General features: G+C 40.9%; 1 protein-coding gene across 1 annotated transcript in view; it reads left to right on the forward strand.

Moving 5' to 3' along the window:
• Positions 1–25,978, forward strand: part of NBAS (NBAS subunit of NRZ tethering complex) — a 393,558-nt gene that overhangs the window by 255,819 nt on the left and 111,761 nt on the right. The window contains exons 41-42 of the mRNA XM_054476756.2: positions 11,833–12,062; positions 17,443–17,553. Of these exons, the coding sequence (XP_054332731.1) occupies positions 11,833–12,062; positions 17,443–17,553 (341 nt within the window). The remainder of the gene's footprint in view (positions 1–11,832; positions 12,063–17,442; positions 17,554–25,978) is intronic.

The raw sequence follows: 25,978 nt of genomic DNA on the forward strand, positions 1-25,978 counted from the left end.
TCCATATCACTGTCAGCATTTTGGTCAAAGTCATTCAACAAGTCTCTAGGAACTTCTAAACCCTTCCACATCTTTCTGTCTTCTTCTGAGCCCTCCAAACTGTTCCAACCTCTGCCCGTTGCCTAGTTCCAAAGTTGCTTTCACATTTTCGGGTATCTTTATAGCAATACCCCACTTTCTGCAGTATTAATTTACTGTTTTAGTCTGTTTTTATACTGCTGTAAAGAACTACCTGAGACTTGAAAGAGTTTTAATTGACTCATAGTTCAGCATGGCTGGGGAGGCCTCAGGAAACTTTCAATCATGACAGAAGGCAAAGGGGAAGAAAGGCACTTTCTTCACAAGGCAGCAGGAAGAAGTGCTGAGCAAAGCAGGAAAAACCCCTTTATAAAGCTATCAGATCTTGTGAGAACTCACTCATTACCACCAGAACGGCGTGGGGGAAACCGCCCTCATGATTCAGTTATCTCCACCTGGTCTTTCCCTTGACACTTGGGGATTATGAGGATTATAATTCAAGATGAGATTTGGGTGGGGACACAAACCTAACCATATCAGCCACTCCATCAGTCAGCTGTCAGTCATTAAGCATCCCTCATGTGCCACACCCTGCTTCTGAGCCTTGGTGTTGGAAGATGACTATGGCATGGTGCTGGACCTCAAGACCTTGCCGCTTGCTCTACATCCATATGAGACAGTTAAGTAAATGTGGATTAGACTGGCAGCAAAGTAGAGAACTGAAGATGGATGTTGGACAGACAACAAGTTACAGCTTTTAAGAAAGCTGAAAAGCTGGCTGCACAGCCACATTTTGGCCTATAATCTTCAGTTTCATTTCTTTAATTAAAGTAGTTCTCTTGGAGGAGGAAAATTTTAGTACAACTTATATTTTTCTTGTTTTCCCTGATAGTAAATTACTTTGTACCAAAATGAAAAGTCCTAATGCATGTACTGTTTGTGACTCAGATAAGTCAGGAGAAAACCATTACATTCCATCCCACCTTTTGTATCTGGCCACCACTCTTTCCAAATTCACATACCGCAGTCACTCTGCAGGAAACCCTATTTGGGGTGTCCACAGCTAAAGCTTGCCAAGAAATAAAGCAAAATACTGAAGGATAAGGGTTCAAAGTAGATGTGCTGATCTTGGTTTCTGCTTCTGTGTTCCTACAGTCTTTCCACTTGGTGGAAAGTGTGTTTTATTTCCAGGTCTTATATTTTGTGTACCCTTTTATCAATTCAGCGTTAGAGTACCTACTCTAAAGGACATAGAGCTTGACATTGTGGTATAAAGAATACGTCTGGGTTTTTATTCTTTCTCCCTCTTACCCCAATTTCTGTTTCTTCCATCCAGCTTCTATCAACCCACCATCTCTGCCCATTAACTGTCGTTCTTATTTCTATCACCGTTTTCCTATTGTATTAGTCAGGGTTCTCTAGAGCAGCAGAAGGAATAGGATATATGTATATGTGAAGGAGAGTTTATTAAGCAGCATTGACTCACACCACCCACAATGATGAATTCCCACAATAGGCAATCTGCAAGCTGAGGAGCAAGGAAGCCAGTCCGAGTCCCAAAACCTCAAAAGAAGGGAAGCCGACAGTTCAGTCTCCAGTCTGCAGCTGAAAGCCCAAGAGCCACTAGCAAACCACTGGTGTAAGCCCAAGAGTCCAAAAGCTGAAGAACTTGGAGTCTGATGTTCAAGGGCAGGAAGCATCCAGCATGAGAGAAAGATGAAGGCTGGAAGACTTGGCCAGTTGGCTTCTCCCACCTTCTTCTGCCTGCTTTATTCTAGGCACACTGGCAGCTGATTAGACAATGCTCACCCACATTTAGGGTGGGACTGCCTCTCCCAGTCCACTGACTCAAATGTTAATCTCCTTTGGCAACACCCTCACAGACACACCCAGGAACAATACTTTGCATTCCTCAGTCCAATCAAGTTGACACTTAATATTAACCATCACATCTATCAAATTGTCTCTTCCTTTGAAAGTGTTCCTTGGAGCTCTCCTGCCCTCATGCTATCTCTTATTCTCTAACTCCTGGTTGTCACACTACGCACCCACCCTGTGGCATAGTTCCAGCCACCCACCACCATTCCCTTTCTGGGTGCAACAACATAGGGTAGCCGCTGTTCAGAGTCATTGCTTGAGGAAGCAGCATTAATCCTGTGGGAAGAGAAGCCAGTACAGTCCATGGGGCCCAGTGATGATGCCTGAACACCTGGTTTCTAACCTTTCAGCTGCTCCAGATGGAAAGAGGTGCCCTCTGGTAGCCTGAGATAGCACACGGGCATGAGTCAGCTAGTTCTCCAGGGGCTTCTTGGCAACCTCTGGAAAGCATCCGATTGTTGGTCTAAAAGTAGAAGTGAAGAGTTAGAGAGAATCCAGGATGTTTTTCCTATCAAGATGCAAAGCCTTTTTGAATGGCTTCCAGACAGACAGATGCGTCACCAGTGAGTGGGTGAGAGTTACCACCTCTCCATTTGTTTCCATCTCTCCACCCCGTGTCCTCACCTTAATTCAGTCTTTCATAGTTCTTCACCTAAACGTCCTGCGACAGCCTCATGAACATCACCTTGTCTTCATTTATTTACTTTTGTATTTTCCCCCAAACAACTGCCAGAGTAGTCATTCTAAAATGGAGGTGTAGACATCCTCCTCTCCACCCAAAATCCTTCAGGATCTCCCGTTGCCCCAGCATGTTCTGCACATCCCATGATTGGCCTCTGTTTTTCCAACTTCATCCTTCCGTGCTGCAGCCATACCAAAAACTCTGCCTTTAATGCTTTTTGCCACCATTTCTTTGCTTAGCTACTTGGTTCAGGTGTTACCTCACTCAGGAACCTTTCTCCAGTCCTCCAAGCTGGGTTGGGTCCTCCCCCATGTGCTTTTGTACTCCCCTGTACTTACCTCTGTCAGAGCACATGCGTTCTACTGTTTTGAACATAAATACTTTTCATCTTACTGGAAGAGGGTGGGATAAGCTGCCTTGCTGAGCCTTCTGGCTTTCATCTTTCTTCTGAGCTGGATGTGTTCTGTTCTTGGACATCAGATCTGGCGCTGTCTCCAGGAATTGAATTGGAGGACACCCAATTCCTGTCTGCTCCCAAACTGATTGCTCACTTGGTGGGGAGAAACTCTTCCCCCACTTTTGGTCACAGACATCTTCTGTGTTGGTGATTGTTGTGGTGTGAGAGCAGAGGAGAACACGGTGTGGGATTTTTCTAAACAGCTGTCTTAAAGTACCTTTCACATTCATTCTGCCGTTTGATCCTTTGAACAACCTCATTTCTCAGAAAAGGAATCTTCTTTATAGAAGATACAACTCAGAAGTGTGGTTATTTCCTCAAGGTTACTCTGGTAAAAAGTGACATCCTGTCATGTAAAGCCCCTGATTCCAGGCTTTACCTGCTTTTTACTTGGACAGCGGCCGCTCGAGCTTTGTTTCCAAAGAAGCAGTGTCAGTCTTTTTCAGACGTGAGTGATCTTGGTGGCATGCAAACCTAACGGGTAATTCGCAGCAGGATATTTTCATGTGCCCCTCCATGTCTACCAGGTAACATCCTGCATATGACAGATAAGACCCTCAGTGAACTGGCTGGCTCTTCCTTACCCCTGCAGCCGTGCTTCCTGACACTGCTTCTTTTGAAGCTTATGTTCTGGCTGCTCAGAACTTAGATTTCTCTGAATTTAACATCCTTTGTAGTGCCTCTGTGCACATGCAGATCCAGTTCCCCATCTGAAATACTTCTTCCTTCTCCCCGCTGTGGGCAGGCAAGTCTGAGCTCAGAGGCACCTCCTCTGAAACTTACTTGGCCTCCTTCCATCTCTCTCTGTTCCTTGTGTGTGTACCCATGGAAGCAGTTATTTTAGGATGACAGTCGATACACATCTCTTTCCGCTCAGTGTGGCAATGTTAGTTGAAGACAGGAATTCTCTTGCTTCCTGTATCACCAGACCTAGCTCACTGTAGTTATTCAGTGACTGTTGATTGGTATGTAGATGAGTTCAGGAGTCATGTCAAGTGCTGCATGTCAGGACAGCTTGAGGCTTCAGGTTTGCAGTTGTGAGTTCTCACCCTCATGGATTTGAAGGAAACACCGGTAGACAAGATAGTTGGATGTTGGATGTTTTAAGTATATAGGAGTTTTTCATTGACTGCCTAATGGCTCATTATTTGAGTGTTTTCAGCATCTTCCTCTGCATAAAACAGCACTGCTGAGTTTGGAATTAAATATGACAAACTCCAGATGAATCATCTTGGAAATTGAAATCAAAGTGGTTTCAATTTGTTGCCTACACATAATAACACCCAGTGAAGCTTAGCTTTCACTCAGTTGTCAGTTCAACTTGTTTCTAATTCTACAGTCTTTTCACATTTTCTCTTTCCACCTCCTGGATATGTGCTGCAGGAATGCTAACTTAGGTAGATTACTAGCCTTGGATAAAAGTATTGATAGAATTTATGGGCTTATTTCTCATGCACAGTCTGTGCATCTTGAAGGGCAGCACTGTCCTGAGCCAGCAGAGGCCCCCTGGAGCCCAGCAGCTCTCTCAGATGATCCATGGAGCCGCCTCCCTCACCTGCATTTTCCTTTTAATTTTATGCATTGATGGTTAGCACATGGTCAGTCTGAGAGAATTTTCTCTTCTAGTATTTGTTCTAGTTAACTCATTTTTACGTTTTAAAAAAATACACATGTGACCCCAAAACTCAAGTGTTGAAAATAGTATGTAATAAAAAGTCAGTGTTTCCCATTTGTATCCATCCAGAGATAGTTGATGGCTGTACATACTTATATAACTATTTTTTAGACAGATGTAAGTAGGCTGTGCACATTGTTCTGTATCTTGATTTTTTTCCCTCATATCTTACCTTTGTAATTATTGTAAATGTATTTTGAAGTGTGATCTTTGCAGCATTCTTTTAAAAAAGTGTTCAGAAGATAAAGTCGGTTAAAAATGGAAACATGTCCTTTAGTTTTATAGACTAGGGAAGCAAACTCAGTGGGGGATGAAATTCAGAATTTTATGGTAGACTATTTCTAAAATGCGTTTTTTTAAGCTACTAATTGAAAATACTAAGTAGAAAATTATCTCAAGCAAAATAACAACCCTAAAGGGGAAACACACCACCTGTTTAAAACTTTCAAAATAATATTACCAAGAAATGTAGAGACTATTAAACCAGAATAGATTTATTACCTCTACTAGTAAGCAGTAGATTAAGTCATTGAGCATTTTGTTGTCATGAATATTTATGCATATTTTGTTTTTACAGGGATTTGACCATATTCTTTAAAGAAATCATACTTTATTCACCTCCCTGAAGAACTGCATTGCCAAGTTTTGAGGGGAAAATCAAGTAATTTAACTCTTCACAATTTCCTTTTTAAATTATGAATGGCTTTTTATGCTGTTAGTTTTTGCAGCCTGTAATATTTTGCCATATCACTTTGAATACTGAATATGGAAGATTTTGAAGCTGCCCAGAAAGCTCTTCTTAAGCTTCTTAGAGGCTAAAAGCTTTCATACCCATGCATCATGTCACTGAAGTCAGATGCTGGAAAGAGGGAGAGAAGTCTGAGTGTACTCTGAACACCAAAAACCTCCTAGTGATTTTGGGTGTGAAGCTGGATGTAGAACAACTCATGGAGACTTGTTCAGCAGTATAGGGCAAGCGGGTGGGAAGCCAGGTGGCTTGAGTCACTTTCCAGCTGCAAGACTACAGCTCTGGATGCTTCAACTACAAATGGGAGTGTCTCTAAAACAAGAAACAGTGTTTCCCGCGCACATCCCCAGCTTGATAGGAGGGTCAAATGAAAATCATGTGAAAATGCTTTTGAAACTTTAAATGTTGTGTACTTGTGGAGTGAATAAATGAATGTATGAAATGCAGTGTTGGAATGAGTAGGAGATGCTTTGGAATATTTTGGGAAAAGTAGTGATAAGCTCAGGGGAAGAATTTTTCCTCAAATTTAATTTGAATATCAGAAGTAATCATAACCAGTAAAGTTTCTTGAGGAAGAGATAGAAAGTACCAGTAATGATCAGAAAATAATTTGCACAGGGAGCCAGAACTTACAAATGCTCATTCATCCAGTTTCGTTTAGTCTTTATGGGGATTCAGAAGAAATTGCTTCAGTTTTAGAAATGGAAAATTTACAGCTCAGGAGGGAAAAACTAGTAATCCAGGTCATTGATGCCAACTCCTGTGTTTTTCCCCCATAAGTAATTTTTTCTTAGAAGATTTTGTGAGAAATTGTCTCCTCTCATTTTTGTAAGTTCTTCTCAGTATCATGTTTTATACAATAAATTGAAGTACTGAAAATTTTTTTATACACAAATATTTGTAGCTGTAAACTTGTATATACTTACAACCTATCAAAAAATTAATAGAATTTCCCTAACCACCACCTTCTTACTTATTTCTTGTAGAGATGGGGTCTCACTATGTCACTCAGGCTGGTCCCAAACCCCTGGGCTCAAGCAGTCCTCCCACCTTGGCCTCCCAAAGTGCTGGTATTACAGGCACAAGCATCCGTGCCCAGCCTCACCACCTTATTAAGACAGAATTTTAAAAGGAAGTGTATTTATTTCAGGGAGTTTAACGGAAAATGGTATTATTGCTTGTGATTCTAAAACACCCTGTTATCATTAGAGAAGAAAAAGCAAGCGGCTCAAATAGAATATCCAGTTGAAAACCTAATGGGTGTTTATATTTACACACACACACACACACACACACACACACACAAGCACATATATATGGCATGACAGGAGGAATATATGGAAAAATGTCTACTTGGAACAATACAGAATGACAGCATTAAATCTATCATTGAAAATCTGTCATTTGTAAAAGGACTCTAATGGCAAGTGTATTAGTTCATTCGCACACTGCTATAAAGAACTAACTGAGACTGGGTAATTTATGAAGAAAAGAGGTTTAATTGACTCATAGCTCCACAGGCTTAACAGGAAGCATGGCTGGGAGGCCTCAGAAAACTTACAATCATGGCAGAAGGTGATGGGGAAGCCAGCACATCTTACCATGGTGGAGCAGGAGAAAGAGAGCAAAGTGGGAAGTGCCACACACTTTTAAACAACCAGATATCATGAGAACTCCATCACGAGAACAGCAAGGGGGGATGTCTGCCCCCATGATTCAGTCACCTCCCACCAGGGCCTTTTTCAGCACATGGGGATTACAATTCGAGATGAGATTTGGGTGGGGACACAAAGCCAAGTTATAACAGCAAGTCTTACATGTAGTGGGAGCTGTGTCTACATTGGGCCAATCAAGAGCCTTGTATTTTTAAGAGATACCCCTCCCTACATACTGAATATAAAAGGATGGTTCTTAGGAAGCATTATGCATGGGAGTCATAGCACTGCTTTGTCACTTACCAGCTTAAAGGCCTTAGATCTAAGTTCATTCGTTATTCATCTGTAAAACAGAGATGACAGTAAGAGATGCCTGTCCTACAGGATTGTTAATGCAAAATGAGACTCAGTACATGTTTTAGCAGTAGGCATGTTCCATCCCGAATACTGAAATACTAGGTTTTTATTCTTAAATATCTGTTGGGAAAAGTGAATAAGTTTCTTGTACAAAGAATGTGAAATAAAAATGATTCACAGAGGACTAGATAATTTGTATTTAGTAAGTGAGAAGAGATTAAAGTTGTATAAACTGTGTAGAAATCTGTTGGCTATAATTTGCGGCCTGAAATTCTAATTTATTTATTTATTTATTCATTCATTTATTTATTTATTTTTGAGATCAGGATCTCATTCTGTCCCACAGGCTGGAGTACAGTGGTGTGATCATAGCTCACTGCAGCTTGAACTCCTGAGCTCAAGTGGTCCTTGTGCTTTAGCCTCCCTAGTAGGTAAGACTACAGGCATGCAGGCTAAGTTTCATTTTCTTAATTTTTTTGTGGAGACAGGGTCTCACTATGTTGCCCAGGCTGATCTTAAACTTCTGGCCTCAATTGAGCCTCCAGCCTCATAGAACATCCTTCTTTCTACACCTGGAGGGATTTGCAAAGTGTTTTTTTGAGACAGAGTCTCGTGCTGTCACCCAGGCTGGAGTGCAGTGGCACAATCTCAGCTCACTGCAACCTCCACCTCCTAGGTTAAAGTGATTCTCCTATGCTGGGACTACAGGTGAGTGCCACTATACCCGGCTAATTTTTTTGGTACTTTTAGTAGAAACAGGGTTTCTCCATGTTGGCCAGGTTGGTCTTCAACTCCTGACCTCAAGGGGTCCACCTGCCTCTGCCTCCCAGTGTTGGGTTTACAGGTGTGAGCCACCGTGCCCAGCCTCTTAATGATAGAATGCTTATACATCTGTAGGATTTCAGTCTTAGAAAGGTGATCACCTGGTGATGCTCCTTTGCTTTATATCTGAAGAAACTGAGACCCAGTGGAATTAAGAAAGGGAATCAACTGCTCCCTCCATGGAGTTCCCAAAACTCTTGGCTTATGATTGTGTAAGGCTGCTTATATTTGGATACCTTCTGTGAATTGTTTATGTGTACATCCTTGTCAATCAGTAGTTTTTAATTCTTTTAGAATAAGCTCTGTGTCCAATTTGTTTTCATAGAATAATGGAGTAAGGAGAGCTTTAAAATACCTTTTTTTTTTTTTGGTACCTCATAACAAACTGTAAGGAGGATGTGCTATTGACATTCTTTTGTAAGTGAGGAAATAGGTAGGAGGTATCTTGTTTCAGACTGCATCTCTACTGAGTGGGGAAGCTGCAATATCAACCAGTACTACAAGACTTCAAAGCCAGTCCAATCTGCTCCCCCTTTGACCATGTACCTGATTTGTGCAAGAGACTGTGCTGTGTTCTGCAAATTATGATACACACATGGTCTCTGCCCTCCAGAAGTTTTAATTTAAGAGAAGGAAATGCAAAATGAATTATACAGTAGAGGCACACTTAAACTATGATTTGTATATGGCTTTTAGCCAATTCCATAATTCCTTTTATTTTTGGAGCACCTCCTTCCTACCAGGTCTTGGTTTGTATATGGTATTTATATATTGCCTCTTAGGCTTCTCACAACCATGAACACTATATATTATCACTGCTATTTTGTAGATGAGACAATGAAGTTCATAGTTAAGTAATTTGCACAAGGTCATTCAGCTAGTAAGCTCTGTGTGTCTGTGCTTATTTCACTGTGCCGTGTCATTTTATTCATTGGCAAAAGGAGACAATACTGTCCTTTTGTCACATATGAAGGTTGTATGTGGAGACTCAAAACTTTCTGCAGGTTACATAAGAGCCTGTGGAACTGTTTGTAGCAGTAACCATGCTCGTTCTTGCTATACACTTATATTTTGGAGCTTTTCTCTTCACCTAGCCTTGGGATTTGTTTCATAGACTATATTAGAATACAAAGAGAATAGAAATCAGCAGGGGTTCTACCATTGAGGCTAATGAGAAGTGTAGGCCACTCTGCCAGTACATGTATTAAATCTTGGAGATAACAAAAAGTCAAAAATGAATGTGGAAGAAAACTATGAGAAACCATTGGGAGAACTAAGGTAGTTGGTTCTATGAGTAGGGGATAGAAACAATAGCCTGGTAAAGAGAGGCGCATGGAGTTATACGCAGAGATAGGTTAGATGGTTATAGCCTTTCCTTCAAGGTATATTCAGCAAGGTCAGGCTGAAAACTTTAGTCTGAAAGCACCAGGTGAGAATATACATGAAGAAAAGGCTTCTTCGTTGTTTTGGTGAACATAGATTTGGTTGTGGGGTGTAAGTCTGGGGCACTAGGAACTCCTTCAAGGAACAACTAAAAAGAGCTCTCCTGCCACCCTAAAACCATGATCATTGGATATTTGGTCTTGCTGTCTTTACAACTGGGAAGAAAAGTGCAAATCAGATGAGGCATAAGAGCAGCAGGCCACGGCAGTGCACACCAAGAGTGCCAAGCAGGTGAAGATGGGCCAGCTGGCCCATGAGCAGCATCCCTGGGTCAGGGAACTGCAGAGGTGGCTGTGCACATGCTGGAGGTTCAGGGTGGTGCCCTGAGGGGTTTGGCCAACAGATGGAAAGGGGATTTAGTTAAATGTCAGCCATAGATGCACTAAGAGCTGGGGCACGGCATCCCCTTTGCCGAAATCTGTTGCCAGGAATACTGTTTATATGCAGCTGGTTCCCAAATCACTCTCTAATTGCAGTTAGATTTGGCTTATACACTTCATTTTTCCTTCAAGCCTTAGCCATGTAGGTGTTAGCACATTTTCTACCTTTTACTGGAATTTGTCTCCCTGTTTTTTGCTGCCCTCGTTATTACTGGTATGGTACCTGAGTATTTAACCTAGACATGAACTCTTTGAAGAAGAGTTCAATAACACCTGCCCACTCCTGTGTATTCCCAGAGCACCCTAGGCTTACTTGTGTCACACCATTTTACAGTTGTTTGCATGACTGTCTGTCCTAATAGACTGTATTCCTGTAGGGAAGGGCCGTGTCCTCTTAGTGAGTGACTTGTTACATAACAGGTGCACAAGAAATATTTATTGAATGAATGAAAGATGGCCTTGTAGCTTACTGTGGAATAGTTTGTATTCAAACCCAGGTCTTTTAACTTGAGACACATATTTGTGGGTTTGAGAGTGTGACTCAGTGTATGCATAGAGGTAGGGAAAAAATTAAATATAGCAAGATTGACTTTTACTCAAATCCACATGCCAGGATCTAAGAAGATATCTTTAATTGTTTTTTATCAGCACTCCCAGATTGTTCCTTAATAGGATCAAGAGAGAATGTCAGGCTGGGTTTGGTAATCTAGACTCGACATTGACAAATCTCCTGTGCAGATCAGAATAATGGCTTACACATTAGAAATGCTGACAGCTTACTATAATTAGCTGTGTGTTTCTGAGAACCAAAGGTAGATTCTTGTTTTTTTCCTCTAATTTGCTTATATTAAATATGTACCATGTCTTCCCAGGAATTGGGATTGATTGAATTAATGCTGTTCAAGTATTAAACTCCCTGTTAAGTAACTCCAAAATCATGGCTCAGCTCTGTAACTTCATTAACACCCAGACCAACTTTAATATAGATAAATGTGGCTAGTTAATCACTTACTCTCCTTTCCTGTCAGCTGTTGGATTCTAGGTTGTGTTCTATTTGAATGAGTTTCCTGTTATTAGAGAAGCTGCTAAGAATCATAGAATAATATCCCATTGAGCCCCAAATTAGAAGAGTAAAAATTGGTTGGATGCCTTTTTTTATGCAACTTGCACTATTTATGATTTCAGGAACAGGGTAGAGGTTTTTTCCCGAACTTATCCCTGGAGAAAATACTTTTCTCCTCAGGGGTCTAGCCATTTATAGTGAGGTTATTGAACTGCAACTTTGTTATTGAGAACACTTATTGTAGTCCACAGAAAATTTATCCAGAGGCAATGGCGATGAAAATTACTTCTAGAGTGAGTTACTGTGAGTGATCAGATGGTTGGGAGACAAATCTGATGGAGGTTTATAGTAGTTGAAAGAGCAAGAATATATTGTTTTTTAAGTGTTTGGAGGTTTTAAGGTTGAAGAATAACAGAGCAAGAGTTGAAAAAGCTGTTTTTGGGCCTAGTTCTGTGTCCTGTCTTTGTGGTCTGCTACGTGGGTAAAGTGCCACTTCTGCGACTGACTTTTCAGGGCCGTTGTGAGCTTTATGAAATGGCAATAGTGTACAGGGCCAAACAGTTCCTTGCAGACGTGGTCTTCTTCCTTTTGTTACTCACTTGCTCGTGTTTGTATGATGTTTGTAAAATGTCTTCTTTTCCATGTCTTTCATAGGCTGATCCCAAAGAACTAATCAAGATGGTCACCAGGCATGTGACTCGACATGAGCACGAAGCCTGGCCTGAAGACCTTATTTCACTGACCAAGCAGTTACACTGCTACAATGAACGTCTCCTGGATTTCACTCAGGCACAGATCCTTCAGGGCCTTCGGAAGGGTGTGGACGTGCAGCGGTTTACTGCAGATGACCAGTATAAAAGGGAAACTATCCTTGGTCTGGCAGAGTAAGTGATACCCTTTGTCTCATAAGAGGATGGATTTAAACTGCAAAAGAGTAAGTTCAGTTACCAGGACTATTAATTTCAGTCCTTTGAAGTTTTACATTCATGGTTGCTATGAATAGGGCTTTCCCCAACTTCTTCTAGTCTTATGTGGGATGTGTGCCTTCTCCAAACCGAACAGTAGATGCAGACAGCATTCCCAGCTAAAAAAGTTTCCCACGATGTTTAAATCATTAGTTAAAATAATGATTTGTGGCTGGGTGTGGTGGCTCATGCCTGTAATCCCAGCACTTTGGGAGGCCGAGGTGGCCCAAGATCTCAAGATCCCTTAAGGCCAGGAATTTGAGACCAGCCTGGCCAACATGACAAAACCCCATCTCTACTAAAAATACAAAAATTAGCCAGGCATAGTAGCATATGCCTGTAATCCCAGCAACTTGGGAGGCTGAGGCACGAGAATCACTTGAACCCGGAAGGTGGAGGCTACGGTGAGCCAAGATCATGCCACTGCACTCCACCCCAGCTTGGGCAACAGAGCAAGACCCTGTCTCTAAAATACCAAATAATGATTTTTTAAGCTTGTTTTTTAAAGTTACTATTTTTTTTGAAGTTTCCTGTAGTTTTGATAGCCCGGTTCTAAGATTATGACCATGTCAGAGGTAATAACATGTGATCAGGGGAGAAAAATGGGAAGCTCAGGATGGAAATTTAAAAACAAGATTGTCCTTTGTGTCTGGCTAGAAATCTCACTTTTCAAAGCACATGGCACTTTAATTTCTTCTTCAGTATGGTAAACTAGATACAATTGACTTGTTGTTCAGGGTAACTTTATGTGTCCTGGTCTTCTAGAGAAAGAGAAGCTAGCTGTTTTTCCTTTAGTCCCTTCCTCCTATCAAGAGAAGAGGAGGCCTGTTGTAAGATGGTTGCTCAGTTCAAGGCCCAGGAGGAGACCTTGGTTTCTCAATGTGTAATTTCCTTTGGTTTTAGTGCTGGTGTTTGCTTTTTGTTTTAGTTGTTCAGATCAAATGAGAAGTATTTACATGTCAGAAGTTGGGAAAATGTGTTCACTCACAACAGTTATTAATTAGAGATATTTTGTTTTTAAGACCATAATTTATTGAGTGCTTATCATGGGCAAGGCACTGTGCAAAGTGCTCTATAAACTTTGTATAAATGTCTTTTAATCCTCAAGGATAACCCTGTGAGATAAAATGTTGTTTAGTTAAGAAAAATGGTGCTTAGGGATATTAAGTAACTGCCTAAGTTTCCATAGATGGTGAGAATCACAGCTATGATTTTAACCTGGATCCATCCAAAGCCTCACATCTTCACCACAGCACCATAGGCCTCCCCTACAACCCATTGCATTCTCAAAAAAGCAGTGGATGTGATTCAGTCTGTAGGCTTCCAGCCTTTGAAACTAAGGTAAAATTGTGCCTACATTTAACGGTTATTTTTCTCTCCTGAAAAATTGCTTTAAAACAGCAAAGATAATCTTGATTGTGATAGTGGAGTATGTTATTTTTTATCATTATCATTTAAATCCTTGAGAAGGTGGCAGACTCATCTTGGTTCTCTGTAATAATTTTATATTAGCCTGGACTTCTTTCTTATACCCCAAATTCTTCTTCTACACTCAAAATTCTCTTTAGAATAAGGCATGGCATAGAGAGATCAAAAGAAAAATAGCAGGAACAACCTATAGCTGGTCTCAATTAAGAAGAGAAATATGGAATTGTTTTTCTCTTCTCCTCTGTCCTTCTGGAGGTTCATAATTTCATAACGTCATTTAGTGTCCAATTTGAAAGTAACCTAAGAGTCCAACCTTCTGACTTTTAAGAAAAGGAATCAGAACTAGAGAGCTTTAAAGAGTTGCTCAAAGTCACACAGCCAGAAGTTGAGCTTGGGTTTCTTAAGTCCAGTATGCTTTTGATATGGACATTTGGTAATGCTTGGTGCCATGTTCACGGTTTCTTAGAAGATGATTATCATGCAGAATAAAAACTTATAAGGCAGGGCATGCCTTATATCATCAGTTACATTTTGCTAGAGTTTTTGGCCTTTATTTTCTTTGTTAAGCATACAGCTAGCATATGCTATTTGAAGTATGTTCTAGAGGACAAATATATGCTTTTGATAAATATATAATAGAATCTTCTGTACAATCTGTTACTTAGAAAAATATACAGCAGTGTTTGAATGACTTCTTTAAGATGCCTTAGAGTTTCCACCAGCTTGCTGCTTTCCTCTTCTACTGTGGAGCTGGGTTGTCAATGTCTTGCACACAAGAATTCTTGAAGAATTCGTGTCCTTCCGTTTGCAGCATCACCTTCACTTGTACACAGAGTGACCATTCTTCCTTGTCTTTCTCACTGCATGTCCCTTTTCTCTTTTCTTCTCTCTCCTCTCTCCTCTCTCTCCCCTCTCCCCTCTGCCCTCTCCGCTCTCCCCTCCTCTCTTCTCCTCTCCCCTCCCCTCCCCTCCCCTCCCCTCCTCTCCTCTCCTCTCCTCTCTTCATTTTTCTTTCCTTTTCTTTTCTTTTTGATGGAGTCTTGCCCTGGTGCCAGGCTGGAGGGCTGTGGCACGATCTCAGCTCACCACAACCTCCGCCTCCCAGGTTGAAGCGATTATCCTGCCTCAACCTCTCAAGTAGCTGGGACTACAGGTGCGTGCCAACATGCCCAGCTAATTTTTTGTATTTTTAGTAGAGACAGGGTTTCACCGTATTAGCTAGGATGGTCTCAATCTCCTGACCTCATGATCCGCCTGCCTTGGCCTCTCAAAGTGCTGGGATACAGGCATGAGCCACCGCGCCCAGCTGCATGTCCATTTTCATGGCATTAGTTTTCTGTAAGTGCATTGTACCTGCCTTTACTATCTGTATGTCTCAGGGAATACATTCTCAGGGGTTGGGCAGGGCAACTGTGAAGAGGGTATAACATAGTTTGGGTCCTTCTCACCTTTATCAAGAGATAAAGATATCAGTCCTTATTGAAAATGTCTTGTGCCAGGCAATGTGCCATACCCCCATAATAGAAAGGATGAATTAGTAATGGTCCCCTGTTCTCAAAGAATTCTCATTCCATGATGTGGAGGTAGGTACTCAAATAAATACTTCAAGAAACAATTTCTAGGCCGGGTATGGTGGCTCACACCTGTAATCCCAGCACTTTGGGAGGCCAAGGCGAGAGGAATGCTTGAGGTCAGGAGTTCACAACCAGCCTTGGCAACATAGCAAGACCTTGTCTCTACCAAAAAAACAAAAACAAAAACAAACAAAAAACTAGGTGTGGCAGTGTGTTCCTGAAGTCCCAGCTACTCTGGAGGCTGAGGTGGGTGGGTGGGTGGATGGCTTGAGCCTGGGAGGTCAAGGCTACAATGAGCTTTGATTGTAGTACTGCTCTCCAGCCTGGAAGGCAGAGAAAGACCCTATCGCAAAAAAAAAAAAAAAAAAAAAAAAAAAAAAAAAGGAATTTCTAATTGACAATGACCTAATCCATCAGTTGACAAAGTTAATCCAGCCTTGGTCTCTTTTATAGCCCATGAACAAAGAATGGTTTTAGCATTTTTTTTAAGGTTTTATAGTAACACAAAAACAAAAACAAAAGCCATAAAAAGAAGACTATGTCAGAGAGACTGGCAGTAAAGCCTGAAATATTTACTATATTACCTTTCCCAGAAAACATTTGCCAGCCCCTGGCTATGCAAGCATATAAATGCCATGGTTTCCTTAGCTTGGGGAAATACAGTCTTAGCAGAGTGACTTAGTAGTAAGAGATTTCTTTTCTGTCTCTGTGCTTTCACCCACATCATTCTTCCAACTAAAAATTCCATCCTATGTTTCTCTTCTGGAAAATAGGAGTCCTGCAGTAGTCTTTCTAAAATGGCCTTAATGTGGGTGCTCTGGAGTGCTTTCTTGGAACTCTTTATATGCCTAGAAATTCTCAAATCTGGCGATGTCATTCCCTGGTTTAAACTTTTCATGGACTCTTCATTGCCTGGAGAATGAGACGCAGGTCCCCTAGCAGGCCTGAGGACCCAGTACGTTCCTCACTTTGACCTCCGCTTTCTCTCTCATCTCTGAGAAGCCCTCATTCTCTCAGAAGGCTCTTCTCCCTCCCACCCTCTGCTGGGTGTGTGTTTATCCTCCTACTTGCAGTTCACAATGGTCACTTTCCATTCTCGTGGAGCTTCATGGTCTTCTCTTTTAGCTCTACCACCGCTATATTTAATTGCTGGTTCATATCTCCTGTCTTCCACTAGGCTGTGAATTCCTCAAGAAAAATGCTTGTTTGTTTTTAGTTCCTAAGGAGCTAGCACAATACCTGGCACAGGGTAGACAATGTAGAAGTTTGTTAAGTGACTAATTGTGCTTTCTCAGATCTCCACCCCTAGACCAGGGATGCACTATCTTTTGATTGTAGGCTCTGGAGTCTAGTTCATATCTTTTCAACCACAGCACTGTGACGTTCTGACTGGACAGTTCTTGGCTGTGGGGGCTGCCTATGCAGGATGCTCGGGATGCCCACGCTGGGTGTTCGGGTTGCCCATGTGGGGCTGCCTATGCGCGGTGCTCGGGCTACCTCCTTGGGTTGCACAGAATGCCCATGCAGGGATGCCTACATGGGGTGCTCAGGATATTTATGCGGGGATGCCTACACGGGGTGCTCAGGATGTTTATGCGGGGATGCCTACACGGGGTGCTCAGGATGTTTATGCGGGGATGCCTACACGGGGTGCTCAGGATGTTTATGCGGGGATGCATACATGGGGTGCTTAGGATGTTTATGCGGGGATGCCTACACAGGGTGCTCAGGATGTTTATGCGAGGATGCCTACCAGGGAATTCCTGGGATGCCTGTGTGGGATGTCTGCGGGTGTTCGGGATGCCTCCACGGGACTGCCTACACATGGTGCTCGGGGTGCCTACAGGGGGATGCCCACGTGGGTGCTCGGGATGCCTACTGGGAGATGCCCACGCAGGGCTGCCTAGGATGCCTGTGTGGGACTATCTATGCAGGATGCTCAGCAGCACCCCTGGCTTCTACCCATGAGAAGCCAGTAGTTCGTCTGCCCCTTGCCCCACTTTTTATGCTCAAAATGTTTTCAGACATTGTCAAATGTCCCCTGGGGAACAAAATCATCCACAGTTGAGAACTACTGGTCTAGACAAGTCCTTAGTAAATTGTAATGCACCACAGTGAAAAAGAGCATTAGAATTCCTTGGAAGTACTTTTCCTGGATCACTGTGAACTGTCTTATTAAGGACCACACTGCTTGCACCTCTCTCACTGGAGAGCAGTCCCAATGAGCATTTTCGTTGCTGATTGAAGTCATGTGTTTCTCCTCTCTCCCTTCCTGGGCCTGATGGACATTTCTGCAGAACCCTAGAGGAAAGCGTCTACAGCATTGCTCTTTCTCTGGCACAACGTTACAGTGTCTCCCGCTGGGAAGTTTTTATGACCCATTTGGAGTTCCTCTTCACGGACAGTGGGTAAGCACACAGTTCGTATGTACGTTTATTTCCATGTCTTTCTTTAGAGTCTATTTTTGAAGACTCTTGAAGAAGTTGTAAAGTACAATTTTAGTTTTCCTTTCATCTACAGTGGACTAGTGTCTTGGTAAGTTCTTTCCTTATACATTTTTGATACACCTTTACCATTCATTGATGTATTCATTCAAATGTTTTTACTGAAAATTTTTTGTGTACTAGACTAGGTATTAGCCACTAGGGTTACAATGATGAGCAAAAGCAGGCATCCTAGCTGTCTTGAAACTTACAGCTTACAGCAGGAGACAGATGATAATTGAGTAATGACATAAGCAAACGTGAAATTAAAACTGAAAAGTACTGTGTAATAGAGCTCAATTAGAGGGTTTGGCATAGTTAGCAAAGGCTTTTCCCAGGAAGTAACACTTAAGCAGGACTTAAATATTGGGTTGGAATTAACTACACAAGTAGAAGGGAAGCATTTTCTAGGTAGACAATACAGTTAAGTTCAAAGGCCCTTTGATTAGGAACAGATGGACAGTGTTGGTGAGTTCCAGGGATTTGGGTGGAACATGGCGTGAGACGAGACTGGGGCAAGGCATAGGAGCCAGGCTGTACAGCAAGATTGTGGAGGCCCTTAGCAAGGGCTTTTGACTTCTTCCTAAGAATAATAAATAGAAGGCTAGGATAATAGAAGGTTAGTTAAGGATTCTGGTGAACAGGGACATAATATGACCAGCTTTGCATTTTGATAAGATCACTTTGGCTACTGTGTTGAAAGATTTTAGGAAAGTTAGGGTGGGCATATGTAGACCAGTTAGGGAGCTTTTATGGTAACAGACGGCATGACAAGTGACTATTGCTTGGAGAAGGGATTTGAAGTACAGAAAGGCAGGCCAGAATGGGTTTTAGAGATATTTACAAGGTGAAATAGATAGTACTTAATATATTGGTTAATAAGGATAAACTAGATATGAGGGTGAGTAAAAGGGGAGGTGTCGCGAAGCATCCCTAGGTTCTTACTTGTTCACTTGCCAGATGGTGGCATCACTCCATGAGATAGGAAGCACCCAGTGAGGTAAGGTATTTTGAGGGGAATGTGAGGAAAAGGCAAGAGAGGCCAGGCGCTGTGGCTCACACCTGTAATCCCAACACTTTGGGAGGCTGCGCTGTGACAGGTAGATCACTTAAAGTCAGGAGTTTGAGACCAGCCTGGACAACATGGAGAAACCCTGTCTGTACTAAAAATACAAAAATTAGCTGAGCATGTTGGCAGGCACCTCTGTAATCCCAGCTACTCAGGAGGTTGAGGCAAGAGAATAGCGTGAACCCAGGAGGTGGAGGTTGCAGTGAGCAGAGATCACGCCATTGCACTCCAGCCTAGGCAACAGAGCGAGACTCTGTCTCAAAAAAAAAAAAAAAAAAAAAGAAAAAAAGAAAGGAAGACAAGGGAATCAGGAAGTTATACATACTGAAACAGCCAAGAGAAAAGGCCAAGTCCATAGTCGGATCTTACAGATCTGGGGTTCAAATGGAGCTGGAAATACTAACTTGGGAGTCATAAGCGCATAGATGAGAAATAAGTGATGTTGTGGATGTGCTTGGGGAAAGAACAGAGAATGAGGAAAGGAGAAAGCTTGAGGCAGTGCTTGACGTCTTCCACATTTAAAATAGTAGAGGAAGAGCTGCTAACAAAAGGTCAGAAAGAGCAGCAGGAGAGGTAGGTAAGAGGGAAAACAGAAATCTTATTTTAGGCAAGCCATGGGAAGAAAGAGTTTAAAGAAAGGGAGTGAGTATTGAGTGGGGTCAAATCCTTCTGAATGGTCAAGAAATGCTATTTTTAGCACCTTTAATTTTTATTAATCACTTAGAAATTTTAACATTTCCTTTTTAAGTATTTATTAAATTGCTACATGGGAGATAGTGTTATCTGTGATAAATATTGCATGGACGTCATCATTTTTAAAGCACAGTAATATGTTCAAATAAATATTTCTTATGATATGCACATTGGCATTTAAAAATATTCTGGCGTTTTATTAAGTATCTTTTTTCTTTCATTGAATGTTATGTAAAAGGATGTTGTAGCTGTACAAACAGGATGCTTCCTTGGTCTCTGAATATATTATAAATTATCAGGCAGTCGAGTGATGTGCAAGACTGTTCCTGGCATATCATTATACCTGATAGCACTGTGATTATGCAGATGCACAGCAATTACAAAAGCCGGAAATCATTACCTCCTGGCACCATCACTTGTGAGTGGCAAAGCATTTAATATTGATTTAGTAAGTGGTGTTAGGTGCTGCCTGTTCTTTACTTAAAAGGCAGCTGTTTGCTTTACTATTTAATCTAACTTGGTAAGATAGTATTAGAAATCAGCCTTGTTAATACAGTAGAAATTGCTCAACATTTATTTATTGAGTGAGTGCCACTGGGAAGTTACAAGAGAAATAATGTTGTTTGTTTTAGGGTTTTGTTTTACTATTCCTTTAAAAAGTAATTTTTTCCCCTGTAAAGTTATTATTCTCATAATTGTACTTTCCCCTTCATCCTGGTTGATTTTGGAGGTATCACCTGCATCAGCACATTTGCAGATAAGTGTACACAGAGAGAGTTGGGTGAGATACCATTATATAGCAGATGAATCATAAGCCTTAAAATCAAAATAGCTAGATCAAACAAATCCTATTGGTGTCACTTCTAGGTATGTGTCCATGGGCAAGATAATTCCCTTCTCTGAAGCTCATTTTCCTCCCTTTTAAGCAAGGAGTAATACAAATTAAATTATTTAATGGTAAAATATCTAACCTGTAGTACCTGACACATGATCACAGCTTCATTAGTGGAAGTTTTTCCTGGAATTTCACTCTTGTCAGAGATAATTCTCACAAACACATATGTTTTTGAGTTGCTGGACTCTTTTTTTTTTTTTTCATTTCTCGCTTTTTGTTGTTGTTGTTTTAATGTCTTGCTAGTTTTAAATAGCAGTGATGGCTTTGGGTGGCCATGAATGCCTAGAATCACTTCCAACTAGCAGACACTGGCTCTCTCAGCCTCTTGGTTCCACTGGGGCATGTTGAGCCCCCCAGACTCAAGGCTGATTTGTCACTCATTACAAACTTAGTAGCCATCTTCATCTCTGGCTATTCTAGACATGTTGGTGGATTTTTATAGACAATAGTAACTACCAGAGTACCTGTGGCCTATTGACGACAGCATGGGTTTTGTAGTCAGATCAAGTTTCAAGATCCAAATCTGCCCACAGCCACCAACCATGTAGCCTGGAGCATGTTTCTTAATCCTCTCAAGTCACTGTTTTTTGGGTTACAGGGATCATTATCCTCACCTTAGAGGGTTGTGAAGATTAGAGAAAATCTGTGGAAAATGTATAACCGAGTGGCTCTTTTAAATTTGTATTAGTCCATTCTCACGCTGCTTTGAAGAAATACCTGAGCTTGGGTAATTTATAAAGAAAAGAGGTTTAATTGACTCAGTTCCCCGTGGCTGGGAAGGCCTCAGGAAACTTACAATCATGGTGAAATACGAAGGGGAAGAAATGCACCTTCTTCACAGGGAGGCAGGAAGGAGAAGTGCAGAGCAAATGGAGAAAAGCCCCTTATACAACCATCAGCTCTCATGAGAACTCACTCACTGTCGTGAGAACAGCATGGGAGTAACCACCCCCATGATTCAGTTACCTCGCACCGGGTTCCTCCCACAACACGTGGGGATTATGGGAACTATAATTCAAGATGAGATTTGGGTGGGGACGCAACCAAACTATATCAAGGCTATTATGATTATTTGTGTTATTCTTGTTAATTCTGCTGATTTGATTAGTAATTTTCAGTTTTGGACACAGGGTCATTTTGAAATGCAGAGGATGCTTCTGGCTGATATAATAGTACTACATTTATTCATCAAATATTATCATCATTACTTAGTATCTTTGTATTCCAAGCATAGTGTTAAATCCTGAACAAGACAGACACATCCTTGCCCTAATGGAGCTTATATTCTAATAGGGAACCCTCCCCCGTCACCCTGATGCCCACAAAAGCTGCCGAAAAGCAAGTTGCATGTTGTAGTAAGTACCATAAAGGAAATGCACACAAAGTAGATGGGGAAGGCCTGTCTTGGATGTGAAGAGGAAAGAGCTGACTATTGAAGAGGAATGGAAGAAAGGGCATTCCAGGCCATCAGAAAAGAAGGGCAGGACAGTTCTTAGTGTTTTCGAGTAACTAAAGGAAGACCATTGTGGCTGGGACAGAGTAAGCAAAGGAGAACTAAATGGAGGACAGGACATGTCTTTATACTGCCAGACTCGGTAACACCTTCCATCTTTTCCCTTCTTATTTAGACAGCAGATTTCAAGGCCAAACATCCTATGCCTTGGTTTCACTCTAATATCTACTTTTTGGTCACTCAGGTGGTTATACAAGTGATTTATCTTGTTTGCTAGAGATCATAATACCACCTTCTTTAATGTTGGTGAGTTTACTGTTGTTTCCTTTAGACACATGGGGCGGGGGGGGGGTGGTCCCAGGTCATAGGGACTCTGAATGTGCTGTGCTGTTTTCCAGAGCTGATTTCATATTCTCTAGTAGGATTATTTTGGTCCCAGATGCAAGAACGGGTAAGAAGAACGTCTATCTGAGGAGAGATGAGTAAACTATATTGCATCTGTCTTACCTTTTTCTGAATTTAAACAGAGGATAGAATTTCTGTCTGAAGGTTACTATTGTTCACATAGGTTTGTGTCCAGGTTGCTACACTGTAAAGAATTCTAAATTCTGGCCCTTACGTCTCTTCTTTCCTTGAAGAACCCTTGCTCAGTTGAAGAGTTAGTGTGAGAGTGGTTAATAGAGAGAGAGGGAGCATCTAACCCTTATTAGTTATTAATCCCCCAGGATTTAAGATAACTTAGATGATTAAAAGTATGTCATGACATTGAAAACTAAAACAAAAATAGAAGACCAGGGAAAATATTTGTTAGAGTAGGAATGCTGAATGTCCATATTCAGGTTATAGGTCTTACACAGTTGTTAAAATTGAGCCCTAAATTTGGTTTTGCCCTTTCTTTTGGTCTAGGGGAACAGATTATTTGATTAGGACTGTGATCTGCATTGTGCCTAAGAAGAAATCTAGAAATCCTGAAAACCAGAAATACTGATTACTGCCATGATGAAAGTGGAAGCGATTCCTTCCATGTGTCTGTAACCTGCAACCTTCATTTTCATATTTTGATCCTTAACACTGTTTTCCTCCAGGTAGTCAAAAACGCCTGATAGTGGCACAAAACATAAGCAGGAAAATGCATTTTGGTATGTTTATAGCCTGTGGAAAGTGCACAGGCTTTAAATTATGCAAACCTGGTTCAGGCTCTGGCTCTGTGACCTTCTTGTAGAATATTATTGATAGACAAGTCGTTTTATCTCTTTAAGCCTAAGTTTTCTCCTCTGCAAAATGACTATTTTCAGCCCATTTTGCAGAACTGCTTTGAGACTGAAGAGATTTATTCAGAATAGCTGATATGTAGTAGGTGTTAAAAAAAATAGTAGCTATTATTATTAATTCTGGAAACAGGCTAGATTTACCAGACCCATCTCATGGCCCTGTTCATTGCACATCTGATTTTGGAACAATTATTTTTCAAGTCAGTATGGGTATCAATGATAAGATATACGCTTTGTGAGAATTAAATCAGATGACATAGTGCTTAGCATTGGTAAGCTCTCAATAAGTGGTGTCTATTACTATTTCTATGCTACGGTGTTTCTTAAAACTGTTTTTGTTGGCAAGATAGTAATATGAAGTATATAAACAAGTCAGAATTGACATTCTATGAGAAATTAAAAGGTTTTAGGGATACCAGGTTGTCCTTATAGAAGAGACAAAGCCTATTCATATGGCCTTCAACATTCTCACTCTGTTCCTGTCATAAAACATTCCATAAAGGAACTCACTGAATATCAGCATGATGAGAAATAGACTCTAAGACACTCTTTATTGATTCTCTCATCAACTCCCTGGATGTTCTTGAAAAGTTAGTTAAATTCCATTCTTCAGTTTGCAGACACTTGGCCAGAATGTTGGCAAAACTGAAAAATGCCATGATTATCTTGACCACGTTTTCCTTGAGTAATCACATATTCAGCTGTCAGGCTGCGTTATAGATCAGGTCGGCTACATCAAGATCATCCTGAGGCATTTATGTGCTAAGTTGTTGGATTGACTTCCTCAGGCAGGAGCAGCTGTGATTTGGAGGGTAGATTGTCTTGTTGCTCAGTAGTCAATGGTGAGGCCACTGTTCACCAGCAGTGATGGTCATTCACGTTGATTCATAGATCTTCATGCTCTTAGGGTTAGTCTTTGGGGAAAATGCTTACAAGCCACTGCAGCTGAACTGTGCCCAACATAAAATTTCAACGTGAAAACATCAGCTTCATTGCTTATTGAGTAGAAGCAGAAAGCCGAACTTGAAAGACCCAACTCGGAATCAACCTCCATCTCTTACTAGTTGTGTGATTTTTGTCTGAGCCTCAGCTTCCTTCAGATAATAGGAATAATTAGACCTTTTGCAGAGGGTTATTATGAGTGTTAATGAGGTAATAGAAACAAGAGTGCTGGCAGGTCATGTGTACATTTTCACTTCCAGCCCTTCCCCATCCTCTTTATTCTCTCTTCCCCCTTTGCCGGCAGCCTTCCTCCTTCTCCCATTCACCTTCTTCCTTCGTGCCTCCTCCTTCCTCTTTCCTTCTAAGCACTCCTTTCAGTGAGCTAATGAAATTTTATAATCACTCCATCTCAGCTGAGTAAAGAAAAATGTATTTAAATAAATTTGTTTTTCTTACACAAATAAAAGTCCTTTCAATACATGATGTTCTTGAATCACATTTTTGGGTGACTGACATCTGGAAGCCATTACAGAACACCTTAATCATGAGATTAGTATGAATAATTTATTTCTGTGCATTGAGTACAACTAATGCTGGCTTCTTCTGTTAGTTAATCTCTGAAAGTTAAATATGTGCTATGTATATAAGCTGCTTTAAAACTTGGTTCAGGAAAAATCACTTAAACAGGTTTGAAGGGTAATCATTAATTTGATTAATGAAAAGTCCACAGTGGTTTCATGGTATTTCTTTCTACTTTCTTGAATATGGGTTCTTTGGAATTTTTTTCTAAACAAAGATTTCAAAGAAAGATTTCCCTTTTCTGGTTCCAAAGGGAAGATAACAGCTTCTTTCAATGGAAACGATTAAAATGAGCTATTGATTACTAGCCTCTGTAAAAGATCTTAGCGCCTTGTAATTTACTGAAAAGGGAGGTTTGGGTATTTATCATGTGTCAGTAAAGGTATTCCAGTATCTGTCTTGACACGATAATTAGGTACAATTGCACAGCAGGCAAACTAAATTGTAGGCACAGAAGAATAAGAGAGTGGGCGAGAGGGAAAGTAATGTTGATTGAGAGAGACTATATTCATAATCAAGTCAAACACAGATGAACTAAAGCTTTTATGATATAGTCATTGTCCATTTTGTAGATGAGTCTGTCTTGAATACTTTGTTTATCAAGGTGTTATGAATGAAGTATGACAGGAGAACTCTTTTCGTTTATTGCTGCTGGGAGAGAGAACTCATATCTGTGTTGCAGAAAGAATCCTGGTTTTGAAGTGGTTGTTGATGTGGGTGCTTGACCTTGATGGTTGCTTTGTGATGTCCTGAGCAGTTATGTACTTTGAGTCCAGACAGATCTTGACTCTTTGTCTTAGACAAGTCATATAACCTCTCTGAATGGCAATTTATCATCTATAAGTTGATAATTACCCAACTTTAACTTAGCAAGAAAGTAATCAGCATGATAAATACAAATTTGTTTTCTTTCCTCCGTTCGGCATGTTGTTCTTCTGCCTGCAAATCTTTGTCAATAAGATTCCTTTTATTGTGACTACACAGTTTCTTATTTACTTCCTTACTACATTGTTTTCAGACTTCATTTTGCAAATTATGAAGGAACATCAGAAATTCTGTGATTCACTGTCGCGTACTACTGTGTGTACACTATCGTTCAGAGGTGAATAGTGATAGTATCAAGTATATTTTCTGACCACCCAGCCGTTTATATTCACTGTTCCTTGTACAGGCCTTTCTTGATACTTTTGTTCACGTTATTTCTGCTTCACTCCTTCCTGCCAAATTCAAGTGCTTCTTTCACTAAGCCTTCCATTATCATTGATTTCTACATCTTCAGTCATAGCTTTTAGTGATCCTTCTCTTAATTTGACTGTAATTGTGTGTCCTTTGTCAGGTGATACTATTGTTTTGCATCATTATTTAACTGTAAGTATTTATAACTCAACTGGATTTTCAAACTTGGATGGGAGCTCTATGCTGTAAGTCTTTATATCCTTCCCAGTGCT

This window comes from Pongo pygmaeus, chromosome 12, assembly GCF_028885625.2.
Source record: "Pongo pygmaeus isolate AG05252 chromosome 12, NHGRI_mPonPyg2-v2.0_pri, whole genome shotgun sequence".
In the NCBI taxonomy this organism is placed as follows: Eukaryota; Metazoa; Chordata; class Mammalia; order Primates; family Hominidae; genus Pongo; species Pongo pygmaeus.